Here is a 20,376-nt window from a genome sequence, read left to right as displayed (position 1 = left end):
CAGGCAAGTAGGAAGCAAAAACTGTACAGAACTGTCATTTTAAAAGGGTAAAACACACAATTTACATGGAAATGAAATAATAAATTCAGAGTTTACCTGAAAAGTAGCCTGGTGCAAGGTGTTCCATCCACACATAGAATGAGATCCAGTAACATCTGCTCCATAATGAAGTAGCAGCCTTACCACATCTATCTGTCCATTTTCAACAGCTGCAATACAACAGTCAAAAAAATTACTGTCAGTAAAAAGCCATGTTTGTAGGACGGGGCACTTCGGTGATGTTCCCATCACTTATTCAGCTTCGAACTCACAATACTGTGATCTTTCCTATCAACAAATCAAAACATATATGTACTCCTTATGCAATTCCAAAACATTTACCACAATTGTCTTAGCCCAAACCCATTAATATATACATCCTTTTGGTACACATACAAAATTATTTTCAATTGTATCTTAAAAGATACAGAGGAAATGGAAGCAGGAGGCAAACATATTCTCTTTGATAATGGAGATAATATGCGTTTCTATTTTGTTAAAAATGCAAATGAGAGGGGGATGGGATGAACAGGTCAGAAGAAACAGCAGTAGTCTGGAGAAACAGTCTCAAAAGAATTGAAAGGTTGGCTATTACCATCTGATCACAAATGACAATAGTAAATGACAAGCAAACTGAAAGCACAATACTGCAAGTCTGCATCTTAGATATTTTTACAATAATAAACGACAATCAGTGTTAAAATGATGTTCTTATATCAAGCAATGAAAATTTAGTAGAATTTGTTTCACATCCAATTCATACATCATTATCAGTGACTGCTGGCAAAAATCACTCCATAGCCAAAAGCCTGAGTTGAAGATTATCAGGTTGTCAGTGGTGATATATGAAACAGAGTGTAGATAAGTTTGTTTCCATGAATTAGGGAGACCTTCTAAAAATGAAAGTCGAAAAAATTTGTTTTATTAAATACGCTATAGAAGTCAGACAGAGAGAAAATTTTTAGTATCATAAATACATTAAGATATCTGATGTCTGCATCTCTAGTGAAAAAAATTTCTCAATGGTAAAATGGCATTTTTATAGCTCTTGCTAATTATTTCAAAATAAGGCAAATGGTTAATTAATGGTTAATCGTTAAGAAATAGTGGTTTAGGGACTTCCCTGGTGGCGCAGTGGTTAAGAATCCACCTGCAAATGCAGGGGACACGGATCCGAGCCCTGGTCCGGGAAGATCCCACATGCTGCGGAGCAACTAAGCCCGTGCGCCACAACTACTGAAGCCTGTGCGCCTAGATCCCGTGATCAATAAAAGAAGCCACTGCAATGAGAAGCCCGCACACCACAACGAAGAGTAGCCCCCACTCACCACAACTAGAGAAAGCCCATGCACAGTAACAAAGACCCAACGCAGCCAAAAATAAAATATTAAATAATTAAATAATTAAATAAATAAATAAACCTTTAAAAAAAAAGAAATAGTGGTTTAGAAAAATGTATTTACAGCTTACATCCTACTACCAAAGCCTCTCCTTTGGAAGAGTTGGGTTAACTTCTTTGTCCTTATATAATAAGTTACCAAATTGGAGGCGGAGTGGGAACCATACTGTGACCAAGTATATTATACTTCAATGAAAGTTATTTAAAAAAAAACAACAAAAAAACCCAGACTCGAACTATTTGTTTGCCTCTTTATCATTAGTAAAGTACGCTTGAGGAGAGAAACTGTGTTCTGTTCCCCTTACGTGCCAAGTGCCAATCGCAAACAGAAGACAGGCAATAAATAAGCATTGACTCAGTGAATGAAAAATAAATGTCTAAAATAAAATATGATTTTCTCTTTTTAAGAATTCATTCCTCTCCAAACGGAATAGCTTTCAGAACTATACTTCTGGATATGACAAAATAACTGGTACTAAACTAGCCATCATAAGAGTGGGAAATATACATAAAGCAACTTTTTCTAGCATTAAACCATGGGCAAAAGACTGATTCCTAAGGAAAGGGAAACACATGAGGTGAGCCCCATGATCACCCCAGCTTTCTGCCTGGGGACATTTCTGGATTATGGTGCAATGAGCTGAAGTCCAAGCACAGGAAGGGTAAGGTTGAAGAAAGAACACTCCAAGCAGAGGAAATGATCTGAGCAGAGTGAAGCAGTCCGCTGAGCTAAGGAGGAAGATATCAGAGTTTAAGCAGTTGAAATCGGTGGGGCAAACCCCAAGAGAAAAGAGAACTGCGCGGAGGGGAGGCCCCACTGTGGAAGTTCTCCAAGATTCCTTGCCTGAGGTCTGGGCTACACATGTACAAGGCAAGATGAAGCTTACCAGAGAACTGCTAAAGGGTTAAGAATAGAACAGAGATAAGTAGAAGACAGTGCTGAGGGGCAATGGAACTCCTAGGAGTTCTGGCCCAGTCAGAGTGGTGAAACCACACTGATACTTTGATAGCTCGTTAACACTCTGGGCATCCAGCTGAGACACCCAAAAGGCAGAGCCCTAGGCATAAAGACCACATCTGAGACTAAGGCCTACTCTAGACCTGCTCTAAGGAAGCCTAAAATAAGCCCTGATCAAGAAGGAGGCAGAGGCTGGAAACTGAATCCTCCTGGGAGTTAGATCTGGGAAATACCTTATGCTCTCAACAAAGCATAAAACCAAACCTAAACAAGTTCAAGGTCATAAGCCAGTAAATAATCTACCTATTATTTAAAAAAAAGAAAAAAACTCACTATTTTCAGAGGATAAGAGAATTCAAGTCTGTGACATACTATTCACAATGCCCAGTAAGTATACAAGTCAGAAAGTAGTGAGCAGAAACTGATCCCAAGATGGCTCAGACATTGGATTTAACAGATTAACTAATGCAGCTACTATAAATATGCTTTAAAGCTTTAAGGAAAATATGTTCAAAGATTTTACTTTTAATATCTATGGTATACACACAGCATACACAGAGAATCTGAGTAATGAAACTGTTTAAAAAAAAAAAAAAGAACCAACTGGAAATTCCAGAACTGAAAAAAGAAATGGATGGGCTTAAAAGAAGATCAGAGATGGTAGAAGAGTGGATGAACTTGAAGACATCAATATAAATCAACCAGGGACTTCCCTGGCGGTCCAGTGGTTAAGACTCCACGCTACCACTTCAGGGGGCATGGGTTCGATCCCTGGTTGGGGAACTAAGATCCTGCACGCCACACAGCATGGCCAAAAAAAGAAGGAAAAAAAAAAATATATATATATATGTGTATCATCCTATCTGAAGAACTGAGAGAGGAAAAAAAAAAGACTATAGGAAAATCAACTGTACACATCAAACAGTCCAGCATACATTAATTGGAGTCTCAGAAGGAGAAGAGAGTAAAAACTGGGCAGCAAAAAATACATTTGAAGAAAAAAAATGCCTGAAATTTTCTAAAATTTGATTTAAAAAACAAAAACAAAAGCCACATTGACTTACAAATCCCAGAAAATCAGCAAACCACAGTGCTTTGGAAGAAGCCACTATACTTACGACTTCACATTCTATGTAAATTAAGGATGATTATATAAACATACCTGACAGCTCTGTGGAAGAATTTAAGTGACTATAAAAGTAGCTGCAAACAACAAGCCATTGAAATCAACTTAGCTATAATAATAGTTTCATTTTTTTTCCAGGGCTCTTATTTGCATTTGAAATAAAATCTACCATTTTACCATGTCCTTTGAGACTTTGCAATAGTTAAATAATTAATCCAATCATTCAACAGTGCCAGGGACTGTACTAAGCACAAGAGGCACAGCAAGCAACCAGACCTACAAAGTAGTTGCCTTCATGGAACTTCCATTCTAGTGGGAGAGACAGATAATAAACAAGCACACGGATAAAGGAAATAAGTTCTGATAAAAGAAACTGCGAAATTACTTTTTGTGGGAAAAAAAGTGGAAGAAATTAACAAGGTAAACTAAAGAGCAGTGACTGAGTATGAGAGTGCTATGTTAGAAAAGAGGATAGAGGTCATCTCTTTGAAACAGAGACCTCTGAACAGAGAAATGAGAGATAAGCAGTAAGCCATGCAAAGAGGTGGAAGAAGAGTACTCCAAACAGGAAATAAGAAGTGTAAAGGCAGTGAGGTACGAAAGAGCTGAGTATGTTTGGAATAGCCAAGATGGCCAGTGTGACTGAAGTGAAGTCAAGGAAAGGAAATAAAGCAAGAGAGGTAGAAAGAAGCCAAATTTTGTAAGCCTTGGCAAAAAAGTTAGCTTTTTTTTTTTTTTTAAGGAAAAAATGAATTTGTAGTTGGAGCTACTCCTAGGAGCACAGCTCATCACCTGCTTGTTCAGGACATAAATCCTGAGGAGCTGAGTGATCTGCCCAAAGTCACAGAGCCAGAGCCCAGGCTTCCTAGTTAGTCAGGACTCCCTCAACTACACCTGGAAATATTAACAAGAATAGGAGTCAGCAAACTGTTTCTGTAAAGGGCCAGAAAATACAGACAGTCCCCAACTTAAGATGGTTTGACAACAATTTTTCGACTTTACAGCGGTGCAAAAAGGATACACATTCAGGAGAAACTGTACTTCAAATTTTGATATTTTCCTGGGCTAGCAATATGTGGTATGATCATCTCTCACAATGCTGGGCAGTGGCAGCAAGCTGCAGCTCCCAGTCAGCCACAAAAACACGAGGATGAACAGCTGATATACTCACAACCATTCTACACCCATACAACCATTCTGTTTTTCACTTTCAATATAGTTTCAATAAATTACACGAGATATTCAACACTTTATTATAAAATAAGTTTTGTGTTAGATGATTGTGCCTAATGTAAGGCACAACGTAGGCTAATGCAAGTGTTCTGAGCACATATAAGGTAGGCTAGACTAAACGATGATGTTCGGTAGGCTAGGTGTATTAAGTGCATTTTTGACTTACAACATTTTCAGTTTACAATGGGCTTACTGGGATGTAAACCCATCCTAAGTTGAGGAAAATCTGTACTCTATTACATCTAGTTTCTCTGGTTCAACATTATGCTTGTAAAATTTATCAATATTGTTGCCTCTAGCTGCAGATCATTCCTCTTCATTGTTGTATAGTAATCCATTGTGTAAATAGAACACAATTTATTTACCCGTTCTATTGTTGGCAGATGCTCTTTGGATAGCTTCCTGTTTGGGGCTGTTATAGAGTGCTACAACGAGACTATTCTAGTACGTCTTTTACTGAACACTGATACACATTACTGTTGAATATATGCCTAGGAATGGAATTCCTGGTACAGAGAGTATGTATATACTCAGCTTTAGTAAGTTCTTCCAAACAGTTTTTCAAAGTGCCTATACCCAATTCACACTCCCATTAGCAATCTATCTTCTGGTTGCTTCATATCCTCATAAACACTTGGCACATTCAATCTTTTTCTTTTTAGCCATTCTGGTAGGTGTGTAGTGTTTACTCTTACCTTAATCATCAGTCACTTCAAATTCTCTTTGGAAGTAGTTGAGATATGAATAAATAAACAAAATATAACATTGTCTTTATCCTGAGTTCCTTTGGGACTCACTAGCCTGGGCATACAAGTGAAGTTATGTTAAACTGTAAACTAAAATTTCAAATCCTGACATTGGGGTTACAGAAGAAACAAGCTGATAACAGCTATAGCTGGCTGACGGTACAAAGGAGTTCACTATATTATGTTCTCTACTTTCGTATATATTTTAAATGTTTCACAATAAAAGTTTTTAGTGTTTTTCACCAGTTCATGGCCCCACTTGCATAATATGGAAGCTGTATCTCCTGACAAACTCTACCCCACTAAGAACTTCTGATCTCCTAAATAATCCTGTCATCTTCTTCTCTGAGACACCTTCTTGATGTCCACAGTTGTAAAGGCCACTTGAAGGTTATAACTGGCACAGTGCCAATGAGAATGACGTCACCCAGGCCATACGTGCCATTTATTTCCCAATTCTGAATATGCAAGATGCCAAAGTGATGCTGGTTTCCCTGCAGTGCCCACTGTATAGGCAACATGCTACATCTGAGCAGCAGTGGAGAAGATGCCCTGTTCCCAACCTAACCCACAACATGCTCTGTCACCGAGCTTCCTATAGAGTAGGGCCGCTCATATCCCTGTGTCTCTCAGAGCTGCTCATGGAAACAGATCCTTCACCTTCTGCCTTCAGCTCCTCTCACTACAGGGCTCAAATATGAATCCCTGAAGCTGGAAAACCAGGCTGTTCTTCCACCCTTGTCTCCCAGAAGCCCCTCTAACACCCAGTTACTCAAATAAAAATCTCCACCGGAAAACCATTCATTCTGCTCCTGAATTTGCCACCTACTTGTTCATGACACAAGTGCTCAGGCATCTCAGACATATCTGAATTATAATTTAGGATCAAGATGATGCCCTAACTCTAGTGGAAAGAACACAGATAGTGTAGTCAGGCACTCTGTCCAGCTGTGAGCAAGTTAGTCTCTCAACCTCATTACACATATAAAATAAGGATAATCTACTTACCTATGGGCTTTTATGTTGATTGAATAATTAATATAAGTAAATACAGTAGGTACTCAATAAATGTTCCTTCTTTCTCTCCCTCAGTCTCCCTTACCCCTTTCCTGATATATAACTGGTCAACTTCTTTTCCTAATAAACTCCACAAATAGGATACTCAGAAGGTTAGCTTTTCAATCATGAGGAGTTAGGCCATAATTACAGTTCCCTCAATACTAATACAGCTCTCTGACTAAACTCATATTGGTCACCTTCACTCCATGCACCCTAAGGACAGCCTCTTCCCTTTGCAGGATCAATCCTTTTGTCCAACAACCTAATTAACTGCAACCGTCATCCAGTACTACAAGAAGTGCATATCCAAGTCCCCTCCTAAGTGAGAGTGCAGATCCTCAGGTTTCCCCAATTTATTGTCCAATTTACTTCCTCCATGATAATTACCCACAAACCAGTTTTATTAGTTTAAATAAACGTTTATGTTTATCTTTCCTCCTCCACAGTCATACCGATCTTGTCTTACAAACATATACACTATTTCCCACCCTCAAAAAAGGAATCCAAAGCCCATAATCCTCTATCTTTCCATGGCCACCACCTGTATTCACTTGCCAGATTTTTCTCTCTTCCAAAAAACAGAACTAGGTCTATAGGCAGATGCTGTTTATACAGAACTTTCATGCTCTTTCTTTCCCTTCCACTTCCTGTCCAAGTTTGCAGAGACCTAAAGACATTTCCTTAAGACTGGAGCGTGAGTCTGATAATCACCTAATCAACTGAGGATAATGAGGGAAATTCAGCTGCAATTTCTACCATCCCACTGATAAGCAAGCTGATTGGCTAAGCTGGTGTTTCTTTGCTCCCTCACCTCTCTACATGGGACCCATCTAGTACCACATGCTACAGCAAAGAAGGCCAACATTTCAAAGATAGAAGAGGACTACAGCTCAGTTAAGGACATACGAAGAGCTGCGCTCTCTGATACAGAAGCCAGTAGCCATATGTGGCTATTTAAATCTAATTAATTAAAATTAAATTAAGTGAAAATTTGAGTACCTCAATCAAACTAGCTTCATTTGAAGTGCTCAAGAGCCACACTTGGCTAGTGACTGGACAGTACAGATTTAGGACACTTCCAAATTCTATTGGACGGCTCCGGTCTAGAGTTTAGAATTTAACTAAATTGGAATTTAACCTAGAATACTAGGCATATCTATCTCCAAGATACATGCCTGGCAATGAGGACAGGGAGCCAGGCCATTTGTTGTGGTTCCTATGGTTTGGGGCAGGTGTTCAAGGACAGAAAGGAAATGAGTAATTCTGGAACCTGGAAAAGTACTGTGGATTCCCAGAGAGAAAAAGAAAGCAGAATCATAGGATCTGGTATTACACTGGCATTGAACAGAGACCAGAGCCCAAGGATAAAGAATAAACATGAAATAAAACACCCCATTTGGAAGACACAGCTCAAAGTGTCTGGGGTACACAGAGAGATGGGAGAAAGGCTTTCCTCCCTTCAATCCAAACACGTATTGTGTCTGTAAGACTCTAGCTGAGACAGCAGAAAAGAAGAATCAGAAGCTCTGATGGCAGGGACACTGCCCCTCCCACAACAGGTCCGGTTATTGTGCTGAAGAAACCTGTAACAGCAAAAGTCTAACAAAGTAAGAATGATATGAGAACATCGTTACCTGCGATAATTTCTAGGAAGACATTTATATTTTTGAAGAAACACATCTTTCCATTTCCTATATTTAAGAGGGAAAAAGAAGTAATCTAGGATAACATAACCTGAATAACAAAATATTGTTGAAAAGGAGAAATCAAGGAAGTAGAAGCAGCCGCTGACCCACATAAAACTTCTAACCAAAATCAGAACTCAGTTGAGGGGCTTCCCTGGTGGCACAGTGGTTGAGAATCTGCCTGCCAATGCAGGGGACACGGGTTCGAGCCCTGGTCTGGGAGGATCCCACATGCCGCGGAGCAACTGGGCCCGTGAGCCACAACTACTGAGCCTGCGTGTCTGGAGCCTGCGCTCCGCAACAAGAGAGGCCGCGATAATGAGAGGCCCATGCACCGCGATGAAGAGTGGCCCCCGCTTGCCACAACTAGAGAAAGCCCTCACACAGAAACGAAGACCCAACACAGCCATAAATAAATAAATAAATAAATAAAAAGCTAGGTGCTTTTAAACAGAATAAAAGCAGAATGACCTCCGCCTTCTAAAAAAAAAAAAAACTCAGTTGAGGCATGTAGCACACAGAGTGCAGTCACAAGCCCCACATGAAGATTTCATGAAGACATGGACTCAACATAGGATTCTCATCTGGGAGAAATATGGTAGAGCTATACATACATGTAAGGAATAAATCTAACTAGGAGTATTAAACTCTAACTAAAAATAGTAAACAATGATCATTATTTAATGCAGCACTCATTAAACAATAAATTTCTAAAGGAGGGATTTTTTAAAATGTAATTATCCTACTGAATGCTCTTTTGGAAAAATGCCTAATGTGACTATGTGTTCTCGGGAACTACTGTAGACAAGTTCTGTACCAAATGCAAATTGTAGTGAGCTGAGTTTTACATCTATAAGCTAGAATATACTCTTTCATCTTGAGGCTCAGATTGTGACAGTAGTTCTACTGAGAAACATCACAGTCAGTAAGGCTGTAATGAACAGTTTAACCACAGGCTGTCCATCTCCTCTAGTTATAGCAACAGGTTGGTGATTTCTGAGGGCCTCAGAGATCATCTACGTATTCTATTAGTACATTTGATTTATATATGAATTTTTAACTGTATCTATGCTTCTTAAGTTCTACATGTACTCTATTCTCCATTATGCACTTCATTTTTCTCTACAATTCACTGATAAAATAATCTTTCCATTGTATATCTAATTTGAATAAAACGTTTTTCCCTACCTCTTTCACAAAGCAAAAAAGAATGTTCGGGGCTTCCCTGGTGGCGCAGTGGTTGAGAATCTGCCTGCCAATGCAGGGGACACGGGTTCGAGCCCTGGTCTGGGAAGATCCCACATGCCACGGAGCAACTGGGCCCGTGAGCCACAATTACTGAGCCTGCGTGTCTGGAGCCTGTGCTCCGCAACAAGAGAGGCCGCGATGGTGAGAGGCCCGCGCACCGCGATGAAGAGTGGTCCCCACTTGCCGCAACTAGAGAAAGCCCTCACACAGAAACGAAGACTCAACACAGTCATAAATAAATAAATAAAAGAACGTGAATTTCTTTAAAAAAAAAAAAAGCAAACTGGGCTATTCATAAAAAAAAAAAAAAGAATGTTCGTAGCCATTTTATCTACTGTGTATTTCTCTGGTCCTGTGGTTACACTGACATCTGGTGGCACTAGAAAAGAAACTAGACTGAAATGACAAGTGATTTTTTTTTCTAGTGTTTTGAATTTATTCTATGTCACCTCAGATTTTATGTTTTTCTAAGACTTTACCTATACCCAGGACAGGAGAACTATTAAAGTACTATACTAACTCCACTGACAGCATATGTTAGTTTCAACTTTTCACTCTGACAAAGTGACTGGCAAGGATGGAGAATTATTTCGAGAATGTCACTGGGTAAGTAGGACTACCCACAGTTATTTATTTCATAATTAAATGTTATAATCAGAATGGTTATAAAGTAAGGCTTTTTTAAGGTTAATTTCAAACCACTCTCCCTATATATACAGATATATTTCTATAATGTGTCTTGGCCATGAATCCTTAGTCTGAAATGTAGTATTTGATTACTACTTAGAAAAATTTTTTCTAAAATTGTAATGCAAAGTTACACTTCTTTCTTACAAAGGACCTCGTGTGTGCCCAACGACTAACAATCTTAAAGATGTATACTGATGGGAAAAACCATGACCAAATGGACAAAATTCATTATGTTAGGAATGTAACAGAAAGACTGTAGTCAGTACCCCAATCTAATTCTACATGTTGCCACTGACATGTCTCTGTTTCTGACAGAAAGAAGTCAAATGGGTAATTAGACATCAGAGACCATATCCAGAAAAACAAATCTTTCAATCACATGAAAGTCTTAGAAGACAAAAACCTAAAATTCCACTATTTTATTATTTTTCCATATGTCTCCCCACCAACAGAGTCAAGAGAAACGTTTGATTTAGATAGCAGAGCTATAAAAGTGAATTCTACCACTTTCTGTAATTATCCGATTCACGTTTTTGAAGTACTCATATAGCAGCAGTTTCCTTCAAGGAGCCACCTCTGTATGATCTCCACAGTATGGCTTAGAGAAACAAATCATTACACTGAGGAGTCCCTATCAAAGAAAAAGTATCTGGCAAAACATCCCTCATCCCAAGGACCACTCCAGTGTTTAGGACTCTGCACTCTCACTGCCAAGGGCCTGGGTTCAATCCATGGTTGGGGAACTAAGATCCCACAAGCTACAGTGTGGCATGGCCAAAAAGTAAATTAATTCATTAATTTAATTTAATAAAATAATTATTCAATTATGAACATGCAAGAACTCAAGGAACATTATTCCCATGGGTCCTTTCAGAGGACTCTGTTAAAGGAAGAATTTAGTTAACCAAACAAGACTGGAAAAACCACGGCAAAATAACTGATGATAAACTTCTAAGCTACGGAACCACAGAACTATAAGAGTAAAATAAAATGAAGGCATTAAGATGCCAGAATAGGATGCAAAATGTTATTTCCACTGACGACGTTAATACAATATAACTAACAAAATTTGGCAAAGGACAGAAAAAAGAAAAAGAGTTACACAGGAGAGTATAGGGATACGGATTTCTTCATTTTTAAAAGCCGGAAGTTTAATTCTATCAATCAAACATGACTAATAAAATGACAGATGGCGTAAACACATTTAATTATATGAAGGTAACACAAGAAAGATAATAAATATACTAGCTTCAAACTGCTTACCTTAAGGAATGAAAAGATACAGTCTTAAAGCATCGAAGAGTATGATATAAAATAATAAAAAGTTACATCAAGAAAGTAAATAGAACATGAAATTAACATTTTTAAAATGTAACTTTTTAGTGAACAGCCATACTTCAGACCTGAGAAAACTCAAACTCCTATTTTCAAGAACATGTCCTCAAATAAAAATAAGCTTAAGTTATAATCCTTGAGGAAGATGATTAATCTTTCCATTGAAAGATCTACAAATAACTCCAAAGATTAAGTTTAATTAATATAATACATATTAAATATATGAATGCTAAACCTCAAAATTCATAGCACCTCAAAAAATAACTCTATGAATGATCACTAATCCATGAAAATACCAGTGAAAAGTGAAATACAGGTTGGTTTGTTCAACTCTGGAATATACCAACAGAGTCAGAGTTAAAGGATAGGCCACACGAGCTAAAGTATGACATATTTTACAATTTAATATTGAAATAGGCAGCCTCACATAACACTGTTTATAAAAAACTTTGTTCCTAATAAACAGCACAGCTATGTTTAACGTTGAAGGTTACACAGACTAAGCAGAGACTCAGAAGAACAAAAAATGAAAAATAATCCAGCAAAAGCCAAAACAGCATGCTGTGCAGTTCTCATAGAAATTGTTCTGTGAGGTCGCACTGGGTTGGATTTGAGCCTCCAATTTATCAGTGTTGTTTCCTGAATTTGTGGGATTGTCTCATTTTAATTCTTACTGTCATAGAACTGAAAACCTTCCTTCCAAACTCAATTTTATGAAAATCTTGGTGAGTTCCGTGTAGGAAAGATAATCCCATTATGAACAGTGGAGCAGTAAATTTTCTGTCTGCATTTAGCCTTTAGTTCAATCATAATGACACACCACTGATGGTGATGACTTTTCTAGTCACCTGAAAATTTCCATAGTTCTGTATTCATTTTCTATGCCTTGATCTCCCAGTTTAGGTGTTAACTGGGCCACAGGATAGGTACTACAACATGCAAGGGAATATAGCTTCCCTTGGGGGGAGGGGTAACATACTCCAAAGTTTCAGCAATGAACAGTTTTGGAAGATAAAGCTACAGATGGGGAAGGAAGCTATACTAGATGGGCAGTCCCCCTTTCTCACTTTAAGTCCAGTTGGTCCAACCTCTCTTCCTTACCTAGAGATTATCATCTATAGCTTGGTGCAAACCTTGAAGTGTTCTAGATTTTGTTTTAATAAAAAAAACTCTTCCATTACAGATGGAAACACAGATCACTATGGTTATTTAAAAGAGGGAGAAAGATACAGGTAAGTAAAGCACACTGCTGAAGTCTGTCATATTATTTATGGGTCAGAGCAGACACTAGAGCCCAGAACACCTAACTAAACAAACACCTAACTGAAGAGTCACATATCCATTCTTTGTCACTATGTTTTTGCAAAAGCTCAGGCTGTACTTTTCCTTTTCTCTTCCTTTTTTAAAAATACTCTACTTCCGGGCTTCCCTGGTGGCACAGTGGTTGAGAATCTGCCTGCCAACGCAGGGGACACGGATTCGAGCCCTGGTCTGGGAAGATCCCACATGCCGCGGAGCAACTAGGCCCGTGAGCCACAAGTACTGAGCCTGCGCGTCTGGAGCTTGTGCTCCTCAACAAGAGAGGCCGCGACAGTGAGAGGCCCGCGAACCGCGATGAAGAGTGGCCCCCGCTCGCCGCAACTAGAGAAAGCCCTCGCACAGAAACGAAGACCCAACACAGCCAAAAATAAATAAATTAATTAAAAAAAAAAAACTCTACTTCCAAACAAGGACCTAATACAATTGATGCAGTACTTGAGCATGCAGAAGTACTCTATGTACTATATATCCTTGGGCTTAAACTCTCTGCTTGAGTCAAAATATTTTTTGTATTAGCCAATACAAAACATAATTAGGATGGTAGTTTGCCGCCAAAGAAACTAAATAAATCCTATTACTAAAAATAAGTGATTTAAAGTTTTTCACTGGTGTGAATTATCCTGGCAACTCTTCCTTCATTAACATAAAAAACAGCAAGTATATCCTGAAATATAAATCACTAAAAACTCTGCATCTCTAATTTTCTCCAAATACTTATATAATAAGTAAGCACGATGCTGAATTCAGTAAATGGAACTATTATATTTTGAAACTGTAAACTAAGTGATCAAGCTAGCATTTCTCAAATAGTCCTATGGAATATTAATGTTTTTTGAGATATTCCCCCTAAGTGTTCCACAAATAAAAATAATATTAAGGTCAAATACATTTCAAAATGCTGGATTAAAGTTAAAACAAGTGATGTTTTATAAGAAGTTATTTCAAAGACCTTCATTCTTTCATTCAACAAATAATTTACTGCATGCCTACCATATACCAGGCACTGATCTGAGTTTGGGAGCTACAACAGTGAACAAGATAAATAAAATCCCTGCTCTCGTGGAACATTCTTTCTAGTGAGAGGAGTCAATAAACAAAGTAGCAAACAAATAAAATAATTGCAGCCAGTGACAAGAACTATGAAAATACTAAAACAGGATAACATAGAGTACAGAGGATACTGCAGACTAGGTGGACACATAAAGCTACATGGCTACTAATTTTTGTTTTTCTACACTGGGGAATATAGAACATAGCATTTCCCAAACATATCTTGATCAGGAATACTTCTGTCAATGAACATCTATTAATAGCTCACTGAATCAATTCAGGAAATGCTATTCTAACCAATACACAGACAGTTAGCAAGATCAAAACTTAAATACAGAACTTCTGATCCTAAATACAGTGTTTTCACACTTCCTCATCTGTGATAGTAGAAATAATAATAGTACATATGTCATAGAATCGTGGCGAAAATTAAACAAGGTAATTCATGTAAAACATCTGACACAGGGTTTGGTACACATTCTCTGCTTAATAAATGTTGCTGTTACTATTAATAGAGTACTCTGCACATGATATCTTCCTCTGTCATCCCACGGTGACTTATTTTTCCCTTTTTTAATACCCTGAACATGTTATTTCTAACTCTTTTACAGGACTTAATTCCTTTTGTTCACGCCTCTATGTTAGATTCCTTGAAGATAACAACTAGAATAGAGATTGAACTTAGCACGGCTTCAACGAAAGCTTAAGCTTACTATGTAGTTGTACAGAATATCCGAAATGGGTTAAATGTGGATGTGGTTAAAAAAAAACAAACTTTACATAAAAAGTAATCTCCCCTCTAGGAAACTCAAACCATATTACAGCAAGGCTTCCATGAAACATCTTCATAATAGTATATATCACATATTTAAAACACTTTTATAAATTAATATCACCAGTAATGGATCATTTTCTTCCTGATAAGATGCACCAAGATACCATTTCACTTCTGTGGTATTCCTGGAGAAATGTATAACCTGTACTTTATCAAGGAAAAACATCAGACAAACCCAAATTGAAAGACATTCTACAAAATAAATGGCCTGAACTCTTCAAAAATGCTAAAATCATAACAGATAAAGACTGAAAAACCGTTCCAAATTACGAGAGGCTAAAGAGACATAACATCTAAATATAATAAATAATCCTGGACTGATCTTGAACCAATTAAAAAAAATTTTTTTTTATTTGCTAAAAAGGACATTAGTGGAGCAACTGGCAAACCTGAGTAAAATGTAGATTAAACAACAGTACTGTATCAGTGTTAACTTCCTGATTTTGATTATTTTATGGCAGTTACATAAAAGAATTTCATTGCTTCTAGGAAGTTCACACGGAAGTATTTATGGGTAAAGAAGCTTTATGTCTACAATTTAATCTCAAAGGGTTCCAAAAAAATAATACATGGATAAATATATAGGGAGAAAAAACGATACACTGAGCAGGGCAAAAGAACAAACTTTGGGTGAAAGGTACACAAGAATCCTTTGTACTGTTATTTCCATAAGTCTGAAATTATTTCAAAACAAAACACACTTGTCTAAGAACAGAAAAAAAAGGAAAGACGGCAAATAATCATATGAAAAGATGTTCAACATCATTAGCAATCAGGAAAAATACAAATTAAAATCACAATGAGATACCACTAAATCCCTATTAAAATGACTAAAATGTAAAAAAAGAAAAAAAGAAAAATTTGTCAATACCAAGTGACATGGTGAGGATGCGCGACAACTGAAACTCTCAAACATTACTGGAAGGGATGCAAAATGGGAGAGTCACTATATAAGAAACTTCCAAATTGTTTTCCAAAATTAAACATACACTTACCACACGAACCAACAATCCTAAATATTAATTCAAGAGAAATGAAAACTTATATTCAAACAAAACCTGTGTGCAAAAGTTTGTGGCAATTTGTTCATAATCACCAAACACTGAAAACTCAGATGTCTATCAACTAGTAAATAGATAAATTGTGGTGCACTCATACAATGGAATACTACTTAGCAAGAAAGGAATGAATTACTGATACATGCAACAACATGTATGAATCTCAAAAGCATTATGCTAAGTGAAAGAAGTCAGTCTCAAAGGTTACATGTTGTATTATTTCATATATATTTATGACATTCTGTAAAACAAACTACAGGGGAGTTCCCTGGTGGCCTAGGATTCTGGGCTTCCACTGCCGTGGCCCAGGTTCAATCCCTGGTCAAGGAACTGAGATCCCACAAGCTGCATGGCACAGCCAAAAAAGAAAAAAACAAACTACACGGATGAAAACAGAAAACAGATCAGTGGTTGTCAGGGGTGAAGTAGGGGGAAAAGGTTGATTAAAAATAGGCAGCATGATGGAATTCTGCAAGGTGATGGAACTGTTCTGTGTCTTGACTGTCATTGTCATTACACATTTTTATGCATACATCAAAACTCGTAAAACTGTACACTAAAAAGAATGAATTCTACTGTACATAAACTTTAAGAGTATATATTTTTAAATTTACAAGGAAAAAATTATTTTCATAGATCTCTCATTTTATTCTCAGCCCAATAAAGACTAGGTAGGTACTATTACTCTCATGTTATAAGTGAGGAAACTGAAGCACACAGTAAATAAATGAACATATGAATTACATGTGGCAGGACCAAAACTATAATCCAAATACACTGATTCTGTACAAATGTTTTATTCTCTTAATTTTCTCATGTTCTACTAAACTTTATGGGCCACAATGTCCCTGAAGACAAACAGGATGAAAGGGAGGGAGAGAAGCAAAAAAGACAGGTATTAGAAGTAGCCCTTCAGAATTTGGCCTTTTTTTTTTTTTTTTAGTGTTTATTTATTTGTTTGTTTATTATTTATTTATTTATTTATTTTGGCTACGCCGGGTCTTAGTTGCAGAATGAGGACTCTTAGTTGCGGCATGAGGACTTCTTAGTTGCAGCACGTGAACTCTTAGTTACAGCATGCGGACTTCTTACCTGCAGCATGCAGGATCTAGTTCCCCAACCAGTAATCGAACCCAGGCCCCCTGCATTGGGAGCACAGAGTCTTACCCACTGGACCACTAGGGAAATCCCTGGCCTTTGTTCTTAATGAATTAAAAAACAGACCATAACTGAAGAAGTCTGAATAGTGATCCATATAGGCAACAAATTAACTGGCGTTAAAGGTTTAGCTCATGATTTCTTCCATAAAACATTCTTAATTTCTTAATGCTAAGAAAAAGCAAAAGCAAAAGCAAACATAAAACATTCACAGGTAACCTTGTAACTACTGTTACAATTTAAACTCTCCCTGGTCTTCAGAACAACATTGAGAACAATGATAATGACTACAATTCAGAACAGGTTTTACAACTTTAAGTAAACATTTAAAAGATATTCCCAGATGCTATCACCCAAGGGTAGAAAACAAAGAAGAACCTTTAAAAATACCTTTTTGGTTTCAAAATCAAAGAAGTGACAGTATAATATTTGCCAGAGAACACACTATAAATACAACAGCTTTAGGAAAAATTAAGCTTAGTTTCTTTAGCAAAAAATAAAAGTAAAAAATAAAAAATTATATCTGTACCACAAATAATATACTTCACCTAAAAACAGTGGTGTGGTTTCCTCTAAAGTAGTGGCATTAGGATCTGCCCCAGCTTCTAAAAGAATCTGTATGATCTTCCAATGTCCTTGACTTGCAGCAAGATGTAATGCACAGAAGCCCTCAAAAGTCTTTGTCTTAATGTAGTTTTTAGATGAATCTATGAAAGAATAAAAAACTATCAATTAGAAGGTATCACTTCTATTTCTTGGGATTAAAAAGCAAAGATTCCAAGAAGAATTTAATAAAATATTAAAAGATAATTATAAATGGGAGGTCTCATAGTTTAAAACTCTCTAGAAAATCAAGAAAAAGTTCTACAAGGGTCACAGTATAAACAGCTTCCCAGTAGTCTTAACACAAATTCTGCCCACACACTCATTTTCTCTTCTCTAATTTTTGGTAAGTGGGGGAAGGAGAGTGGCAGGAATTGAAAAGTAATAACACAAAAGCAAGATCCAAGATTTACTGAAATATTAATAAATTTGATTCATTTATTTCTAAATTTCCATAAGGAAAATGGTCTCACCTGTAGCATTACTTCCTTGTACTCAACTAATAAGATGAAGGTATTTAAAACACTCCTTTTCTAACCTAAAACTACATTCTAATCATTAATGAAGCCTACATTTCTAAAATAATAAAATGTACTCCAAAGAAACTGAACAATGGCATACAATTTATAAGGAACTTATGAGTTGACTTAAGTTTTCTGGGGTTTGTTATGAAAATCTCAAAGTTTTGGTAACATTCAAATTATGTAAACAATGTCCACATTAAATTTTTTGTAAGTCCACAGCAAAAGATAATATTAAGTGACTTTCTTACCTTTGCCTCCAAAACAATAAAATTCTAAACCCACAATAGAACGGTGGGTTGAATGGGGGAGGCATTTCTGAGAGCACTGATAAACAAAAACAAAAAATAAACAAGTAAAAAAAGCTTTAAATAATATTTTCTTGAAATACCAGAATTAAAACTAATGCTTCTGACTACAATAATCATCTGTTTTAAGTAATTCCTGTGATCATAACTGCTGAAACTGTCAGTCTAAGCCATAATAATACTCAATTAACAGCTTGTAAGCATGAATAAACAGCCTCCAACTTTACAGGATACACAACTAAATGGCAAGATAGGGTAGTTATATTTTAAAAGTTCCTATCACAAAAACAGTGTTCCCAGATTAGCCAGAAACTGACATATATTCAGATATCCACAAAACTATAAGGTTAAGACATGAAAAACTAGGAACACACAGATATATATAGATACAGATATGTAAATAGCTCCCAAATAGAAAATTTCAACATTATAAAGAAGCTGATTCTTCCCAAAATAATAATAAATTTATTATAATTCTAATCAAAATGTCAACAGAGCTGGGTGTTAGTTCATTGATTGGTTTTATACTTGTAAAGTGACTCAAGTTGATAGGGGTTAGGGAGGGCAGGTAAGAATAACAAAGAATTTAGAAAAATAAAAGAAGAAAAATATTGGGGGGAAGCTAGACTTACTATTAAACCATGTGCTAAAGTTAGAATAAGTAAAATAACATGGTCCATCTGAACACAACTCAATCACTATGCTACACTGCCTTATTTATCTAAGGATTTCCAATATCTGTTAACATGCCCAGTGTAACAGTGTAATATTTTCTTAACATGAACTAATAAAAAGTACTATGAATTATTACATCATATATTGGCCACATAAAAGTACTTGTTCACAGTATGTTATAATTAATTACAAGAGTTTAAGTGACCTTTCGTCAGCAAATGGTTTAATATAGAACGGCATGATTAACTGTCACTGAAGATCATTATTGTTCTTTAAGATAATAAACTTCATGAAATCTCAGTACCTATTACACCAAACTGCCAATACAGAAGACAAGCAAATTTGTTATTTGTACTAATACTTTATACAGAAAGCTAAAGTGAAATATATATATATATATATATGCATATTAAATTTCTAAGTAATCCATACTTCAGCGTTCTTCTCCAACTTGAACGAAAAGGCCATGTATGACTTCTAGGCTAGATTCTGGATCTAAAATGAAGACAGTAAAGCAAAGCCTTCCTAACCTTCTAAGACTCTTCCATCCTTTTTGTCTAGGCCTGAGCACCTTCATACTTCAGTATACTAATAAAAAGTATGGTTCAGGAATCTCTGGCAGTTAACTAATATTAGATGAAGTTTAAGGAGGCAGAAATTATATAATAAAAGACAAATTTATGTATACCAGCTGAGCCACAAGGGACAAGAGAATTATGAATCATATAAAACACAAGTATAGCAAGTATAAAGAATGACAGAAATGTCAAACTTTTTTTCAAAACTTTTAAGATTAACCCATAATAACAAGTTAACTGGTTACGGATATGAAGATGCTACTGTCATCATTAAGCAGAAGAGACCTCACTTCACTCTTCAAGACTAGAAATGTTTGTACGTCACCATCACTTTAAAATACCTCCTTACATGAAGCTGTATGCTAGCTAGACATTTTACAAAGTAGTCAGCTACCATTCCTCACTGGTAAATGTTTATGAACTTGAATCAACCAGAAAAGTTTAAATTATAATCTTTTTTAAAAGACAGTGGATCTGAATAAAGTATGGATTTTAATTTACAAAAGAAGGGATGAGCCAGGGGAATATAGAAAACATTTTTGAAAGTGACCAATAGGCTATATAGCCCTTTTGCTTCATTTTAGTTTGATTTTTCTAGTGAATCAAGTAACCAAATCTGACAGAATTTTGGACATTCGTTCCAACTACACAGAACAACCAAACTCATGGAAAACTGAGACCAAAAATGTCACCACCTCCTAGAATAAGTCATATAGCTGCTTCCTACCCTCTGCAAACCCTATTTCCTATCT

At 36.5% G+C, this 20,376-nt stretch overlaps 1 protein-coding gene across 7 annotated transcripts in view; it reads right to left on the bottom strand.

Annotated features, from left to right (window-relative positions):
- Positions 1–20,376, bottom strand: part of ASB3 (ankyrin repeat and SOCS box containing 3) — a 92,494-nt gene that overhangs the window by 36,283 nt on the left and 35,835 nt on the right. For 6 of the 7 annotated variants that reach the window (XM_082358217.1, XM_082358223.1, XM_082358221.1 and 3 more), the window contains 2 exons: positions 17,488–17,646; positions 97–209 (listed from right to left, as the gene is read on the bottom strand). In XM_082358217.1, the coding sequence (XP_082214343.1) occupies positions 97–209; positions 17,488–17,646 (272 nt within the window). Of the gene's footprint in view, positions 1–96; positions 210–17,487; positions 17,647–18,314; positions 18,391–20,376 lie in introns of all 7 variants that reach the window. The other variant, XM_082358222.1, reaches the window with a different exon arrangement.

Source organism: Balaenoptera borealis (genome assembly GCF_965194805.1).
Source record: "Balaenoptera borealis genome assembly, chromosome: 15".
NCBI lineage: Eukaryota > Metazoa > Chordata > Mammalia > Artiodactyla > Balaenopteridae > Balaenoptera > Balaenoptera borealis.
The sequence above is the reverse complement of the archived record's forward strand: the minus strand, read 5'-3'. Positions and strand labels throughout refer to the sequence as shown.